This window comes from Peromyscus eremicus, chromosome 8b, assembly GCF_949786415.1.
Source record: "Peromyscus eremicus chromosome 8b, PerEre_H2_v1, whole genome shotgun sequence".
Taxonomy (NCBI): Eukaryota; Metazoa; Chordata; class Mammalia; order Rodentia; family Cricetidae; genus Peromyscus; species Peromyscus eremicus.
In genome coordinates this window covers 36,373,340-36,391,096 of record NC_081424.1, presented here as the reverse complement: position 1 = coordinate 36,391,096, position 17,757 = coordinate 36,373,340, and the positions used below count along the sequence as shown (strand labels likewise).

The 17,757-nt window shown below is 43.6% G+C and overlaps 1 protein-coding gene across 2 annotated transcripts; it reads left to right on the top strand.

Annotated features, from left to right (window-relative positions):
• The first annotated feature begins 423 nt into the window (after positions 1-423).
• On the top strand, positions 424-17,321 carry Il20ra (interleukin 20 receptor subunit alpha). 2 transcript variants are annotated; one of them, XM_059273050.1, is made up of 6 exons: positions 424-515; positions 6,293-6,471; positions 7,726-7,901; positions 8,488-8,632; positions 13,849-13,988; positions 16,557-17,321. In XM_059273050.1, the coding sequence occupies exons 1-6, from the start codon at positions 439-441 to the stop codon at positions 17,319-17,321; spliced, it is 1,482 nt and encodes a 493-aa protein (XP_059129033.1). In that variant the 5' UTR covers positions 424-438. The 2 variants fall into 2 exon arrangements, with proteins under 2 accessions (XP_059129033.1, XP_059129032.1); XM_059273049.1 differs by lacking the exon at positions 6,293-6,471 and having other exon boundaries at positions 446-515.
• Positions 17,322-17,757: the final 436 nt, after the last annotated feature.

Sequence of the window (17,757 nt, the reverse complement as noted above, 5' to 3'; positions counted from 1 at the left end):
AGCTGGGGCTGGAGTGGGCACAGCTACTTCCTGCGGAAGCCTGAGCTCAGCTGGGATATCGGGGTAGCCGACCCTCTCTCTCCTTCAAGTGACCCCTCAGAGTTGTCCTTCTCCATCACCCTGACTGCCATTTTGTACACTACTCAGGAGGCTAAAAGCACAAAAACTGGATGCTTCAAGGATGCTTATGCCTTAATTCCAGAGTCACATTTGCTAGATGCTCTTGGATGACCTAAATCACAGCCCCCACTCAGGTTGAGTGTGAGAAGAAATGCAGAGTCTGGGGCGTTGGGGCTGTCTTAAAGGTCAGCACTTACTTTAGGGATTAAGTTTTCCTTCCTTTCATTAAAACGCCAATTCTTTCCCACTCCTTTTCCAGTTCCTTGTGTCTCTGGCGGTTTGCCTAAACCTACAAATATCACCTTCTTATCTGTCAACATGAAGAATGTCCTGCATTGGAATCCACCCCAGGGTCTACGTGGAGTTGAAGTCACATACACGGTGCAGTATTTCATGTAAGTTGCTGCTTTTCTTTGCAAGTCGTCTCTAAGCACAAGTCTCAGACTCCTGCTGATTGTGTGGAAGCAAACTTTCTATGGCATTAAGTTCTTTGAAAAAGAAAAGTTCAGACATTTCCTGTTTCTTTGATGTTATAATAAATTATAAAGTGGTTGTTTTTTTTTGGAGCCAGAAATGTTGAACATTCAGGCAAGAGCATGAGGACATGCTTACAAAAATTGATAAAAGGGGCCAGCAAGATGGCTCAGCAGGTTAAGGTGTTTGTCACCAAGCCTGAGGACCTGAATTCCATTCTTGGGACCCACGTGCTGGAAGGAGAGAACTGACTCCAGCCAGTGTCCTCTTCCACCCACATGTGCACAGTGTGGTATGTGCATGGGCATGTGTGCACACACTAGTGCACATGCAGATACACACAGGGTAGGTAACAAATGAGTGGAGAAAAGAAGTTGGTTAGAGAGGTAGACTCTGGATAGGCAAACGAAGTGACCCACCAACTCTGAGATCTCTAAGCTTAAGGCAGAATTCTATGTGATGGCCTGTTCCTACTAAACAGAACAGCACATGGACCCTTTTCACTTGTCCTTCAGGACCCTTCACAGGCAAGAGAGAATGCAAAATAGACAAGACGGTGTCCATCTCTAGAGACTAAAGGAGAAGGACATAACCCAGACCACCAACTGTGAAGCAACCAAACCAAATCCTGTAGAACCCAGAGTGAGACCACCACAGATTCCAAAAGAAAACCAGCACTTCTTTCTTTTATTTTTAAGGACTGCTTTTTATTTAAGATTTCTTTTTCTTTATGCATGTGTGTTTCACATGTGTACGTGTCTGTGTGAGGGTATGCCAAATGTGTGCAGGTGCCCATGAAGGCCACAAGAGGGTCCAGATCACCTGGAGCTGGAGTTAGAGGCGGTTGTGTGCCCTTGGTGTGGGTGCTGGAAACCTCTGGAAGAATAGCAAATGCTCCTAACCACTGAACCATCTCTACCCCTTGAGCTCCATGGGTACGAATGATTCCTCAGTAATAGGTACTCAACTGCTCATCTAACACTCTAAGAAGGTACCAGTAACTGAAGAGACAGCCCCAAGGAGCCACAGCTTGGTGCCACAGAATGTCAGAGGAAGGGGACCTGCAGTGACACACTCATCATGGAGGCCTAGTCACAGGGCGGTGACAATTCTAGAGGAAGAGAGAGAGGCAGGAAGAAAGAAGCGGTAGAGAACAGTTGGCAGCCCAAGCAGACCGTGACCTTACAGGAATGCCATGAGCCACATCGGCCCCCAGGAGTCCACAAGCTAAAGGCAAGCAGGCGCTCCAGCAGAGGGAATAATAGATTTGATAAAAGAGAATCTGACAGAAGCAGAACTTTAAAATTCTGCACAGAGAAAGCTCATTATCTGACTCCCACTCGTACACCTCAGACTTTTAAATATTATTTTATTCTTTCTCACAGTTCGAGAACTGTGGTCTCGTGGGCTCGGATAGATGGTTCTTTTGCTGGTTTTGTTTGGGGTCTTTCACGCAGCTTTTAGTCTATGACAGATGAGGCTTGCCTAATTAGCCAACAGGTAGCCACATTCGAAGCCCTAGTAAGAAATTGGGATAGCACCTACCCATGATTATTGAGAGTGAAAGAGGCAAGTGAATTCAAATAAAAAGTTCCTCCAAGACCTTTCCCATGGGAGTAAGAGAAGAATTCATAGAATAATGGTCTATGTTGTTTTATTAAAGTAGATAGACAACACAATCTTTTCTGTATGTTTGCTTGTTCTTGTTTTTGAGATGGGGCCTCATGTAGCCCAGGCTAGCCTCTGACTTTCAACACAGCTGAGGATTACTTTGAACTCCTAATTCTTCTATCTAGCTCCCAAGAGCCAGGATTACAAGCATGTACTGAAAAACGGGGTTGAATGTAGAATTCTTCTAGACTGAATGGTGACAGGAAGTGTGACTGTAGACCTTTCTTGTTTTCTTGGCATCCATGAGGAATTGGTTCTGGACCTTCCACAGATGCATCAGACCTTTCTATTAGATGACATGGCATTTGCCTATAATCTGCACATACCTACCTATACTCCTCAAGCTACCCTAGGTTATTATAATGCATGCTACCAGTATAAATGCTATCAAAGTACTGCCATACTACAGATGTTCAGTAAAGAAGCAATTCTTTCTCCAATGTTTTTAATCCACAGCAGATTTAATCCACAGAATTGGAACCCATGGATACAATGCCTGTGTATCATCATTTAATAACTAACTTTTCCAGTAGTCTTCAAAACCATTTTCTTCATTTAGAAAGTCATAAGGAACTAATATTTCTCATGGTAACAGAACATTTGGATTTCAGCAATTATTTTCAGGTTACCTCATTTCTTTTGATTAAGATTCAAATAAAGTGAAAGTCACTGCTTTATTAGAAATATGTGCTTCAGGTACGACCTGATTTCTGTCTATGTAGCTGTCTAATCATCCTTCTTTCTGTAAGTAGGATAAAGTGCCCAGCATCATTCACACCAAATGTTTCTGGTTAATGAGTTGTAAGGGTAATTTATTTCTCCCTTGGTTATACTTCCTGAACTTTAAAAACATGAACCACATTTGCAAAAGAGAATGGCCATCTTTGTCCTTGGAAAATTAATTCGGACCACTAAAGCTGGGCAAAAACTTCAGGGAATACTCCTCGTTGCCTTTTTCTAGCACTCCATTCTCATTTCCAAGGATAGTCTCAGGAGCCGGGGTTTAAAGAAAGACTTCAGCTTTACACAGAGCAATGACTCACCAGCATGTCCTCACTCCTCCTTCCATTAGGTGGGGCAAAGAGCTTGCTCTGCCCTTCTGACTTCCCAGTGCTTCAGAAAGAACTTATAATAATAATAATAATAATAATAATAATAATAATAATAATAACCAGGATTGTCATTGCTGTATGAGAACAAATAAGTTATACTGTGCAACTTTCTAAAATGAGTCCTTAAAAAGACACTTGTCCCATAGGAGTTCTGACATCCCTGGGTATGAACCAAGTGGACAGGAACACAGGGTGCAGTGCTGGAATCGGACAGTCTTAGGTTCATGGCCAGGTTGTGAACCTAGCTGAGTAACCTTGAGCAGGTTACACGCTTTTATACTGTTAGGGAGGTTTGTTTCCAGAGCAAAATGTTTAAAGTTTATATTATACCCACAAAACAATTTGGTGTCGAAAATGGCATGGCACCCAAAACATCAGCTTTGACACTGGGGAAAGTGATTCCAATTTCAGATCAATTCTTGCTGCTTCTGCAAACTTGACTGGATCCCTTAATCTTCCTGAGTTTCAATTTCCAGCTCTGTAGAAATGGGGCAAAACCAGTGAAGCCCACTTCCCGGGGTTGCCACACAGTTCAGTGAGGTGAAATACGTAAGCCAGGAGAACCCCCCTCGTCTCACTGGGCACTCACAGGTGTTTGCTGTGCTTACTAGAAATAGATGGAGACCGGCGAGGCCCCCACAAGATTCGTCCTGTGGGAGATTATTGTCACTGGAATATTTGTCAGATCTCCCATTCAGATATCAGCAACAGGCATTTTCTTCTCGGTCAGCATCTGCATGGTAAGGAGGTGCCCTGCCCTTGGCAGGGTGAGGCAGTTTACAAAAGGAACACAAAGGAAGCAGGGACAGTATTTTTCTGACTTCAAGTCAAGACCTGCTGACAGGACAAGAAATCAGCATGAGGCCACATTCCTAATCCTAACACCTGGAAGATAGAAGCAAGGGATCAGGAGTTCAAGGTCATTATCAGCTACATAGAGAGTTCGAGACTAGCCTAGACCATATGAGACCGCCATCTCGAAAGACCAAAACAAAAGAATAAAGTGAAATTGAAAAGTAAATCAGTTTTGAGTAACACGAATAGTATCTTTTCAAGAAAGAAATGGAATGGTATGGACAACCAAATGCACAGCAAGAAGAGAAGTTTGGGTATAATCTGGTAAAGCCTGTTTCTCTGTGTTAGATAGTCTGTTTTACAAACTGAATCAAAATATAACTATATATGTAAATGCAGACCCATTTTTCCTTTCATCATTGATCAGAAAGTCCCCAGGCACTGTTGATAATCTACAAGGAGAAGGTGATTGAGATATGATTGTATGTCTAACATCTTTTGGCAGATGTGGCATTTATGACCTTAAAGAGATTTGCCTCAGGACTCTGTTGCCACATCTTTGGACAAATTTAGCAATACTCAGTAACGTTGCCAAATCCTCCTTATCAAGACATACTCTGCCATGACTTTTGTGATGAATGTTTCTCCACTCCCCACTTTTGCTGCTATTCCCAAGTCTATTTTGCACCCACCTTAATGCCTCTGAGGTTTTAATCCAGACTTTTCTCTGGGTATTCCTGCCTAAGCCATCCATGCGCACTCCGTCTAATGACTCCAAAATCACTGCCGCCCCCTCATACCTCTCTCTTGAACCCCGAGCTCCTGCATTTGGAGAACTCTCAACACAGCTCAAATGCAGCCTGGCACTGCTGAATTTATTAGTTTCCCTTCCTCCTATCCCTCCCCTCCCCAATTCCCAAACCCACTCTTCTTTGGTGATCTTTATCTTGTAAATATTACCATAGTCCATGCTCTTGCCCTAAACAGAAAGAGATATTCCATCATCTTTACTGTGTGATCCCTGGCAGGCACTCAGTCACCTGGTCCTGGCCCCTAACAGTTCTTGTTTTTATTGTGTCCTTATTCATTTCTCTACCATCCTTGTCCATACCGCTCACACCTTCCTCCTGGACCACAGCACTGCCTTCCAAACTGCTCTGTGCGTTGCTACCACCAACACACTGCACTCTCTAGAGATGAGTGGCCAGCCTTCTAAACCAGGCCTGTCATCTTCTTCCCCAAAGTCCTGCTTTAATGTCTTCAGTAGCCTTCAGGACAACCCTGTCTCCCCAGCTGACTTAGCACTTCACTGAGCTTTTTATGCCACAGTCTCTCTTACCTGAGAAGTGCTGAAAATGTTTCTCCCTCCCCATTTTCTCTGGATGTTGTATTTTAACAACAACAACAAAACAATATGGACAACGTCCTCAATTTAATAGCAATACAGTTATGGTACACTCAGACACGCTGTATCCTAGTAAAATTTCCCCCAGACTCTTTTTTTTTTTTTTTTTTTTTTTTTTTTTGGTTTTTCGAGACAGGGTTTCTCTGTGTAGCTTTGTGCCTTTCCTGGGACTCACTTGGTAGTCCAGACTGGCCTCGAACTCACAGAGATCCGCCTGGCTCTGCCTCCCGAGTGCTGGGTTTAAAGGCGTGCGCCACCACCGCCCGGCCCCCAGACTCTTAATACTTACTAAAGTTTTAAATTTTATGAGAATGTCAAAGTAATGTCTCCTCCAATTAAGAAAAAGGTTAACTTTCCTTTAATGCATCCATCAAACTAACTTCATATAGACTAAAAACTTAATTACTAGAGATTGATCACACGGTATATAAAAGTTTTACTGTCATTGAAGTATGAAACTGTACCATGCTTCCAGAATGTACTATGCACATTGTAATTCACAGAAAAGCATAGTGTTTGTAGAAACTCTGACTCAGGCTCCTGACAGCTAATAAAAATATCGACAGCCACAAAAGGGGATTCAATTTTATCAGAATGACAGGCATCTGTGTTTTGCTGAAGAGAAGGTCCTCCGTTCACTTTTATATAATGACTTTTTTAAATCGTAAAGCATGTAAGGGGGCTCATTATTAATTCATAGTTTCTTTCTTAGCAGATACGGGCAGAAGAAATGGCTGAGTGCATCTGAATGCAGAAGCATCAGCAGGACCTACTGCGATCTCTCTGCGGAGACCTCAGACTATGAGCATCAGTACTACGCCAAGGTGAAGGCCATTCAGGAAACCAAGTGTTCCGAATGGGCTGAAACAGAACGGTTCTATCCTTTCTTAGAAAGTGAGTAATGCCACTGTCCACTAAGCATGAACTAATCTGGATTGCTGTTGTGATATGCTGGCCTCATAGGCAACCTTGCCCAGAAGAAAGGGTCTGCTTGACTCTGGTTTGTAGAGCTGGTTGAATAACCTGCCCTGGTGTTTCATGTGGGTGAACCCCAGAGTCAAATCCATAGATCAATAGATTTGGCCAAGGCATCTTTAAGGTCTCTCTCAGATTTAGAGTTAAAGACAGGTGTCAATAATACCAAACTTTGATTTTGTCTTGTCATTGTTTTATCATAGCAGAGGCTATGCATTAGAAAATACATTATAGGTTAGTTCATCGTTGACATGTGCCCTGAATGCACAACAAAAATCTCTTTTTCATTAAACTTGGCATTGTGCTGTGGTTTCTAGGTGTAACTCAAATTAAGGCAAGAATACTCCTGCTATTTGCTTTTATAATTTTCCTTCCCCTGATATGTGACTGGCCCAACCATGAAGAATGCAGGCAGAGCCACCATAATGAAACAGCCAAGGGCTGCAGAGGCCCCAGAAGGTGGTGCCTTTTCCAGGAGTCTGCCCGGTGGGAGGCTGGTAACCCGTGCCCTCAGGTCAGGTCTAGCGCCTCTGGTTTTCAACAGGTCATGAGGTCATGAGCTAAGAATACTATTTATATTTTTAAAATAGCTTTGTAAGTAAAACAGTATTTTTGACGTGTGAAAATGATACGAAATTTAAATTTCAATGTCAGGGGCTGGCGCGATGGCTCAGCAGTAAAGAACACATGTTGCTCTTTGCAGAGGACTCAGGTTTAGTTCCCAGCACCCACATGGTTCACAACCACATCTAACTCCAGTTCCACAGGATCCGACGCCCTCTTCTGGCCTCCACCGGCAATGCATGCAATGTGGTCCACAGACATACATGCAGGCAAAACACCCATAACACATAAAATAAAAATAAATAAATTTTAAAAATAAATTATCTATAAAATATTTTGTAAATTTCAGTGTCTGTATCTAAAATTTTCCAGAACAGCAACCTTGTTCACGTATTTATACTGCTGCCAGTGACTGCTTTTGAACCACAAACTGAGTAGAGTCCTTGCAGTAAAGATCCTGTGGCCAGCAAAGAACATCTGGGCTTATATGGTGGCAGGATCTCTCATAAGAGGGTGGTTTTAGGTCTTTGATCCAAGTAGGATTGTTCTGAAGTTTTACCTCAGGGTTTTTTCACACCTGAAAATGCTAATACCCTCTTCTCCTCTAAGCCCAAGTTGGCCCACCAGAGGTTGCCCTGACAAGTGGCGAGAAGTCCATCTCTATTACCCTGACAGCACCAGAGAAGTGGAAAAGAAATCCCACAGATGACTCTGTTTCTATGCAACAAATATACTCCAATCTGAGATACAACGTGTCTGTGTATGACACTAAATCGAGAAGAAGGGTGAGCCCTGCCTGGGATGGGGTCTAGCCTCTGGGTGTCACTTTCTGGGCTGCCACAGGCAATCCTGGTGCTCCAGTTCTCTTTTGAGAATGTGGCAGCTGACACTATTCAAAAGAGATATTGCACAAGATAAAATGAGAGCTGAGGAGACTTCAGGCCTTTCCCTGCAGAAGTGTACTGTTAACAGTGCATTAAGTCACAATTGAAGTATAGAGCGATCTGGCATTTCACCTGATGAAGCATCTTTACTTACACAGCATCTATCAATCACTTTCCAGGCAATATATATATAATAGAAAATATACATATATATATATATATACATATGAGCAAGAACACAGGACAAAGTTAAGCAAGAACTCTATCTTGAGTTATTACTTAGAAGTGTTGCTTGAATTGGTCCATTTCTAATGATGTTCTACTCAGCTAAATGAAAATATATTTTTGAACCTATGTTGAAAAAAAAAAGCTTATAGTGACAGAAAGGATCTGGTGGCATCTTGGCCTTTCACTTCTATCTAGAGCTGTCCCTGGGGAGGTCCTAGCATCTTTGGTTCTAATCTCTGTTTGCACTTCCCTACCCCAGTGGTCACAGTGTATCACCAACAGCACATTGGTACTCAGCTGGCTGGAACCGAGCACTCTGTACTGTATCCATGTGGAGTCCTTGGTGCCAGGGCCGCCTCGCCTCACTCTGCCTTCTCAGAAGCAATGCATCAGTACTCTGGAAGGTAAGCTGCAAGAGACTTTAGCTAGCCTTAGGAAAGAAAGCTAATAAAACAGAAAAAAAATATAACAGTTTAGATAGAGTCTTAACAAATCCATGTCTATGAAAATCAGGCTAAAACACTGGTAAAACATCTACTTCTCTAAATACATTGAACTGTCTGAGGTTTTGCTATTGAGCTTGGTCAGTATTAAGGAGGGTTGTCACAACATCTGGGAACTGTCAGCAGGAGTCCACTGGCAACAATCCTCCCCAGTTAACAAAGCTTCCTACCTTGGGAATAGAATTAAGAACTTTCATACGAATCATTTTTCATCTATCCAGCCATAGTCACTCTAGCCAAGCCTTGGAGAACACCCAAGAACTATAGAGCAGGAAGCAAAGCATTGCCCTGGGAACACTTTCAAATGCCACTGCCCTGATCTCCCTTGGGATACAAATGACAGGCCCCTTAAGTTGCCTTCAGACATCACCTGTCCCTTGTCAGCTGCGGACGGATGTGGGGTCACCAGAATCACTCTCTTACAGTTGCTTCTCTCTGCCTTCTTCCTGTGTTTTCTGAGCAAGGCTCCCAGGGAATTGTGATTTTGGGTGCTTCTTTTAAGAGACCTGGAGTTATGAGCCTTGTGTTTGTTTAATAAGTCTGCCCTAGAGTGAGAACTTCAACTCAAACCCTGGAAATGGAGGACAGATAGACACTCAAGTTCCGCTGCATGATCAGATGGTCTTCATCCATGATCATTCTGATCCTCCTACAACAGGATGGTTTTCATCCATTATCATTCTGGTCCTCCTTCATTGGATAGTCTTCATCCATGATCATTCTGGTCCTCCTTCATTGGATGGTCTTCATCCATGATCATTCTGGTCCTCCTTCATTGGGTGGTCTTCGTCCATGATCATTCTGATCCTCCTTCATCAACATGGTCTTCATCTATTATCATTCTGGTCCTCCTTCATCATGGGATCTTCATCCATTATCATTCTGATCCTCCCTCTAACATGCTTTCAGCCTCTTGCAGGTTCTGGTTCTTTCCCCATCCTTGACTGAGAACCCACAGCCCTTAGCCAGTCAGTGGTGACACACACCTTTAATCCCAGCACTTAGGAGACAGAGGCAATGAATCTCTGAGTTCGAGGCTAGCCTGGTCTATAGAGCAAGCTCCAGGACAACCAGGGCTACACAAAGAAACCCTGTCTCGAAAAATGAAAAGAAAAAAAAATAGAAGTATCCCTAGCCCCTGTCCCACCCTTACCCCTCCCCCAACCCCACCCCTGTTGCGTTCCTCTTCCTTTTCAAGGTGAAACAATCCCCAGGAAAAGTAAAAGTGTTGGAAGCACATAGGAGCAGTAAATAGCTTTACTTTTGAGTCTCACTCTATCATGTTATCTCTTTGACAAGAAAGGATTCTCAAACCTAATACAAATAAACCTCAAATGCCAAGCAAGCAGGAACGGGACACAAAGCAGGCCGGAGGAATCCATTTTGTGTCCGGAATAAGTGCTGTGTTCCCTATCAGTTTGATCAGTGCCGAATGGCAGGTCATTTACCTACCATCCGAAGGAGCTCGTTTACTCAACCGGCAGAGCTAAGGCAACTAAGAACAGCTCAACCAGCTTCTTCCCTGTAAGAACATGGAGCCCATTTCCTCGATGGTGTGGTAAAAGGAACAGATACAGGCACACCATTTCTAGTACTGAAGTTTCCCATAATATCTCACTCAGTCAATGACACCTTCCAAGACACTGCTTTCTCTCTCTCTCTCTCTCTCTCTCTCTCCCTCTCTCTCTCTCTCTCTCTCTCTCTCTATATATATATATATATATATATATATATATATATATATATATATATATATATATATCAACTTTGTCTCTTTAGGGACTTTGCCTTGAAAGGAAGTTTTTCAACTAAATCCTCCCAGATGAAAATGTAGCAAATGTGCTATTGCACACTAAGTGCCAGCAATTGTCATGATCTCCTTAGGCAGGATAAGCCCGGTCTAATGGTGACATCAAGGGCTATGCTGAGGGCTGAGCTACCATCTAAACCAGAACAGGTCCCATCTAAAGTAGGACAAATGCCCAACAATTGCAACATTTACATCACAGCCTTGGCACATTTCTGTGTAGGCAGACAAGCACTCTCTCTGGGGACTGTGGAGTGGGTAGAAGAGCCTTCAAGGGATGCTCAGGATGGATTTTCCCACTGGTGTGGTTGATCACCCACCACCACTATCATAATACATCTGTTTTCCATCTATAGATGATAGTGGGATAGATGCTATGCTGTTTTCTCTCCATCAGACAGTGAGAGTATCCAACCTCCACATGGATTAAATACTTCTGTGACATACTGGCTGATTTTATTAGTGCATAAGGAATGTTCTATGGTTTTATTGTTTATGCTAAGTTTGCACGGGATGTGTGTGTGTGTGTGTGTGTGTGAGTGTGTGTGTGTGAGTGTGTGTGTGTTTCTGCAGCACTTAGAGTTCTCTGGAGAAACATGTAGCTAAAGTTTTCTCTGGTCCTGCCAAGCCCCATGAACCCTGCAGCCGCTTATAAAATAATCACTCAGAAGCTTATATTAACTAAAACTGCTCGGCCATTAGCTCAGGCCTACCACTGACTAGCTCTTACATTTAAACTCAGCCCATTTCTGTTAATCTATATGTTGCCACGTGTTCCGTGGCTTTACCTGTGTGCCGTTACATGCCGCTCTCTGGATGGCAGGCTGGTATCTGCTGACTCAGCCTTTCTGTTCTCAGAATTCTCCTTGTCTTTTTACCGTGCCTATACTTCCTGCCTGGCTACTGGCAAATCAGCTTTTTATTTATCAACCAATCAGAGCAACACATTCACAGCATACAGAACATCCCACAGCAGAAACAGAACCAACAAGATAGATAGATACAACAGAGGTTTTAAGGAGTCAACTCTTGTCATTGTGTAAGCTGGAAAGCGCAAAATCTTTAGGGTAGGCTTCAAGCTCGGGACTCTAGGGACAACTGGCATTGTAGTTCATTCCCAAAGGCCATGTGGTAGTAGAATGCCCTCTAACTGAAGTTCATCAGTCTCTTTTATTTAAGAGCATCAGTTGAGTAGACGAGGATCAGCTACATTATAGAGAGCAATTTTCCTTGCTCACAATCTACTCATTAAAATGTTAAATCTCATCTAAAAACTATACATCTAAAAGAACATCTAGAATGGTGTTTAGCAAATATCTATGGCCTATACAAGTTAGCATATAAAATTAACCAGCCCAACGTCCAGTGGTTCCCACAAGCTCCACCACTTTGTCAGGCACAGTGGAGCCTGCATCAGCTCTGTGATCTGGTCAGCAGCCAGCCAGGGTATTCCTCTTCAAACTCTTCACTAAGCCTTTTCATTATGGGACAGACTTTCAGTCATTACAGTCCTATGGCCCAACAGGACCAAGAGTGAGTTATTACCCGCCAACAATTATCCCTAAGCTTTAGCTCTACCCAGAAGGACTGGTCCGCCAGCACAAAATGAATCTGTTAGCCACCGTATGAGGGTGCCATATCTTCATGTCACGTACTGAATATATACAGAGGACAATGAGACCCACCAGGAGCATGGGAGAGTATGAGATCTTTTGTTTTAACTTAAAATTTTTAAGCTTTTTTGAGGCTTTCATATATAAGCACTGAATTTACATAATCTAGCCCCTCCTTCTTCCCCTCCAACCCTCCCTCTGTGTATTACCCACTACTTCTCAAATTCATGGCCTCATCCTCTCTCTCTCTCTCTCTCTCTCTCTCTCTCTCTCTCTCTCTCTCTGTCACACACATACACACACACACACACACACACACACACACACACACACACACACACTATAACCTGCTCAGTCAGTTTAGTGTTGTTTCTATGTATACATGTTTAGGACTGACCACTTGGAAATAGATAAGCTACCAGGGTCCTTGTCCCTGGAGAAGAATGGCTCTCTCAGCAGCCATTAATTGCCTATAGCTCTTTATCTATGGGTTGGGGCCTTGTAGCATTTCCCCATCCACATTGCCATGTAAGCTGGTCTTGTTTAAGGTGGCCATGATGTTTAGATTCCGTGGGTGTAGCTTCCTTGTCACATTTAGAAGACACTCTCTCACAGGAGTCATCCTGGTCCTCTGGCTCTTACAATTGTCCCACCTACACTTCAGAATGTTCCCTGGGCCTTAGATGTAATGACCAGTTAGGTATACAGATCAGTTGGGACTGAGCACTCCACAGTCAGTTGCATTTTGTCCGGTTGTGGATTTCTGTAATGGTCTTTGCTGCAAAAAAACCAGCTTATTTGATGAGGGAGAGGTAGGAGCTACACTTGTCTTTGGGTATGAGGATACAGGTACATATTTAGAATGCAATTAGAAATTATATTGGTTTAGGAAAGTGGCAGTAGGCAGTAATAGATTCTCCTCTGAGGTCCATGACCTCACCAGCCATGGATAGTTGGCTAGGTTTATAGAACCAGGCATGAATTCCCTCCTATTGAGCCAATGTTAGGTCAAATTAGATGGTTGTTGGCTACCCCCGAAATGGAAGAGCCACTATTGTGCCCTTGAGTATATGACGTCATGCTGATCGTTATTGAGGTCTGCAGTCTTTATAGTAGGGTAGGGCTAGTGATTGCTTCTTTCTCAGCAGCTTGCATTGTACCTTTAAATACTGAGATCTGGTTCTCAGGGAAAAGGCCTCTAGGTCAAAACCAGCTTGATTTCTCCAATTTCCGTGTTCAGAGTGTGTGGTATCTTCAGTAATAGGGTCTTACCTTCAAGTTCTGGGAAGCCACAAAGGGCAATGACAGTGGTCTATAACATTTGAGGAGTTTCCTGGACTCCTCTGACTAACTCAAAGGGAGGTTTCCCTTGTCTGGCACTAGGGATTTCGTTAAAGAGGGTGCTGCTGTTCGGTTTGAAGAGCTGTGAATTCCTGGGCTGACAGATCCATTGATTTTCTCATACATGAGCCAGGATGAATGTCAGAGCCTGACATAAGATTTTGGAATACCCAGTAACTTATATTATTAATGCAGCCTTACTGTAAAGATGAAGGTGAGTTTAGACGGTTCCTTGAGAACTTTATTGCCAGAGAGATGACAAATTCTGAGACCCTTTACAATATTAGCTGAAACTTTTCAGTGTATAGATGAGAAACACAACCGTCCAGCCCTGACCCGTGATTTTTCTTTAACAGATCAAATGTCAGCACTGAAGGTTAAAGTCATCTTCTGGTATGTCTTGCCCACATCTGTAATCGTCTTTCTTTTTTCCGTGATTGGCTACTCAGTTTACCGTTACATCCACGTTGGCAAAGAAAAACATCCATCGAATTTGGTGAGTGCTTGGCATGGTGGGAGACTGTTATGGCAACAGGAAGAGAGGAGAAGAGGGGTAGAATAGATACGGTCTCACATCAGAGTGGAGTGGCCTTAAGCCGTTGATGAATTCTAAAACACATTCTGAGCCAAGAGTAACTGAGTAAGAGAGTCCTTACCCAGCATGTGTGCCATCCTGCGTGTGACCCCACCTGCACCTCAAAACCAAACAAAAAACAGCTTTTGTACTGAATTCACTCGCAAATATACCAACACTAAAACTTCCTCAGGTTTGAAACACTTTCATAATTAGTGAGTGCTGGAGATAAGGCTGTGGGATAAACAGAGAATTTAAGTCACGATCACTCTGTCTTTCTCAAAGTTCAAGCCTCGTTAGAGATAGCATGTGAAAGCTAAAGAGAACAAGTTTTTGAGGACTCGTGGAGTACAATGAACCCCTGAAACCTTTAATATGGGGGGGGGAAATCAGTTCTCATGTTCAAGAATGTAGAAGTAAGAGCTAGAATGCTTATTACAAGCAGAAGAAGTAGCAGGACAAAGGGAAGTGTATACCATGGTGGGAAAGCTTATCATATGAACAGCCTATCATGTGACCAGCGTATCACATGACCAGCCTATCATGTCCTCCATGAGGAGCTACACTGGAGAACAGGCATCAGGCCCCGTAGTGGGAGTATGTGGTACTCTTCTCAAGGTTGAGCTTTATTTAGTCTTTACAGAATTTTCAGCAAGGTTCTGAGCTGCAATGTTATGATCATCATTATGTCTTAGATCTTCTAGAAAATAAAGACAGCTTGTTCTAGTAAAGTAAATGCAGCTGGGGAGAAAAGAAGAAGGGAATGGGACATGGGGGTAGGGGTTTGGAACATGGAATCTAAACACGCTTAGGAAGCACAAGGCCAGGACTTGAGCATCCACTGCAAGAGGAAGCAAGTTGAAGAAACAAATGAGATGTTACAGGACCATCTGATGAGAGGACCCAACGGGCTCAGCAGTTAAATGAAAGCATGTCATGGGGTGACAGGAAGATGGAACCTTGTCACTGATGTTTCCCTCAATAACAGCCACCTTCCACGGACCCCAGAGCAGAACAAAAATTATGTCTGTGGTACTCAGGATGGAGCTTAGGGCCTTCGTCATGCAGATGATATTACACCCCTTAGCTATCTCTCCAAACAATTCTTTATCTTTTCTTCTGAGACAAGATCTGGCTGAATTGCTTCAGCTGGCCCTTCCTCTCTTAGCTTCCAGAGTAGCTGGGGTTATGGGGATCTTATTGGTTTTCTTTATTCTTGTGTGTCCTTGACATGGCTTAGACTTTTTAAAATTTCCCATATACTAGCAGATGAAATGACTTTTTCTCCCTCTTTTTTCCTTTTTGCCTTTGTCTAGCACAATTTGAACATTTTATCCCTGTATCCATTCCCTTTTCTGGTACTGTAATTGAATACTTTGACTAAATCTCTTTATAGGGGAAGAGGATTGTTTCAGCTCATAGTTCCAGGTTACAGCCTATTAGTTGGGGGCAGGGAGAGTGGTAGGAGCTTGAAGCAGAGTACCACAGAGAAGCATGATTTAATGCCTCCAAGGCCCAGGGTAACTGAAGTTTTCCTGTGTCCCGCCCAGTCCACAGCTGCTCAGACCCAAGTAAACACACAGAGGCTTATACTAATTAAAACTCCTCAGCCGTTAGCTCAGGTCTACCACTGACTAGCTCTTACACTTAAACTCAGCCAATTTCTGTTCATCTATATGCTGCCACATGTTCTGTGGCTTTACCTGTGTACCATTACATGCTGTTCCCTGGATGGCGAGATGGTGTCTCCTCCTCAGGTCTCCTTGTCTGCTTATTCCACCTATACTTCCTGCCTGGCTACTGGCCAATCCGTATTTTATTTATCAACCAATCAGAGCAACACATTCACAGCATCCAGAACATCCCACAGCAACCCAGCCTAGGAAAAGATGCTGCCCATGTTCAGGGTGTGTCCATCTCACCTCCCTTAGCTTAATTAAGAAAACCTCTCACAAGCATGCCCGCAGACCAACCTAATCCAGACATAGACACTTCCTCATTGAGTTTCTCCTCAGGTGACAATAGAAACCAAACATCATACTCCCTTTTTATATCCTATTTTTATGCCTGTGTACATTTCATATCCACAGTCTATCCAGGAAAGGGCTAGTAGTCTGGGCAGCCCCAGCTTACTAACTACAGACAGAATTCACTTTCACTTGTCTTACTCATCACCAGTCTTCATCTAGCAGAGTTTCCAATCTCAAGGAATTGAGAAGATTCCAGAACTTAATTGACTCACCAGCAACCCCTCTCTCAGTCACACCCATGAGCCTCACACCAGACGAACATTCACCAGTGACGCAGTTCACTTCCAGCTGCATTTTGTGGGTCGAGTGAGGTTTCCTCTCTAGGCCAAGCATAATGCCCTCTCCTGAGTTGGTCAGAGAAGGTCTCACACCATTGGGTGACCCTGGAAGTTCTAGCTGGCCGCTATTTGTAACGTCTCTCTAAAGTGAAAAGGTGACGTCCATTCTCTTCTCTCTGCAGATTTTGATTTATGGAAATGAAATTAAAAGAGTCTTTGAGCCTGCTGAAGCAATTACGCTTAATTTTGTCACCCTCAATGTGCTGGACGATTCTAAAATTTCTCAAAAGGATATGAGCTTCCTGGAAAAAAGCAGCGATGATTCCAGCTTTAACGACCCTGAGTTCAGTGAGAGCCAGGAGCCCCATCTGGAGGAGGTGGAGGGGCAGCACGTAGGGTACTCTTCGCATTTGATGGACGTTGTCTGTAGTGCTGAGCAAAGTGACAGCAATGCTCACCTAGCCCGTCACGAACGGCTCAGCAGCACCACGCCCACAGGGAAGGCAGACGCTGAACATGAGTATAGTGTCCCAACTGATTTCTACAGGCAGGCCGAAGACCACCAGTTCTGTGGGCAGGAAGAGGCATCCAGAACAGGGGAATTACCTGAGCCTCGGGCAACTTTAGCAAACTTAGGCCCACCTCTTGAAGACCTACATCACCTGGGACAGGAGCATCCTGGCTCAGAAGAGGGGCCAGAGGAAGAGCCATCCACAACCCTGGTGGATTGGGACCCTCAAACTGGCAGGCTGTGCATCCCCTCCTTACCTAGCTTTGGCCAGGATCCTGTGGACTACGGACATTATGAGAGAGACCGGCTCTTGGAGGATGGTCTTTTGTCCAGATTCTATGAGAACCAGGTACCTGACAAGCCAGAGGATGGAAATGAAAACTATCTTATACAATTTATGGAGGAATGGGGGTTACACGTACAAATGGAAAGCTAAACCCGGACTTCCCATTGACTGACATCTCCTCCAGTGACGGGACACGTGCCTGTCAACAAATGAATGAACCATTCCAGTGAGTGAACCATGGAGATGAGTAGGTCAACCTGTGTCCAGATTCCCAGTGTCAGACATGACTTTCCTGTCTCTGTTCATGCACTTGGTCGGCCCTGCCTCCTCCAGGTGGTTGACTTCTACAGGACCATCGTCCCAATCCATAGCAAATCCTGGAGTACAGGAACTTTCTGGAATACAGAGCCCTGAGCGTTGTTGTAGACAGAGTAAGCAGATCCAGGTTGGATGGGGACTTTCTACAGGAGCTTGCACTGTGGACGTGGTTTATTATTTTCTAACAAGTATGCCTGGAGTACAGTTATTTTCTAGATTTTTATCATTCATATGTACCATGATAAAATGTTTCATAAAAGTCATTTAT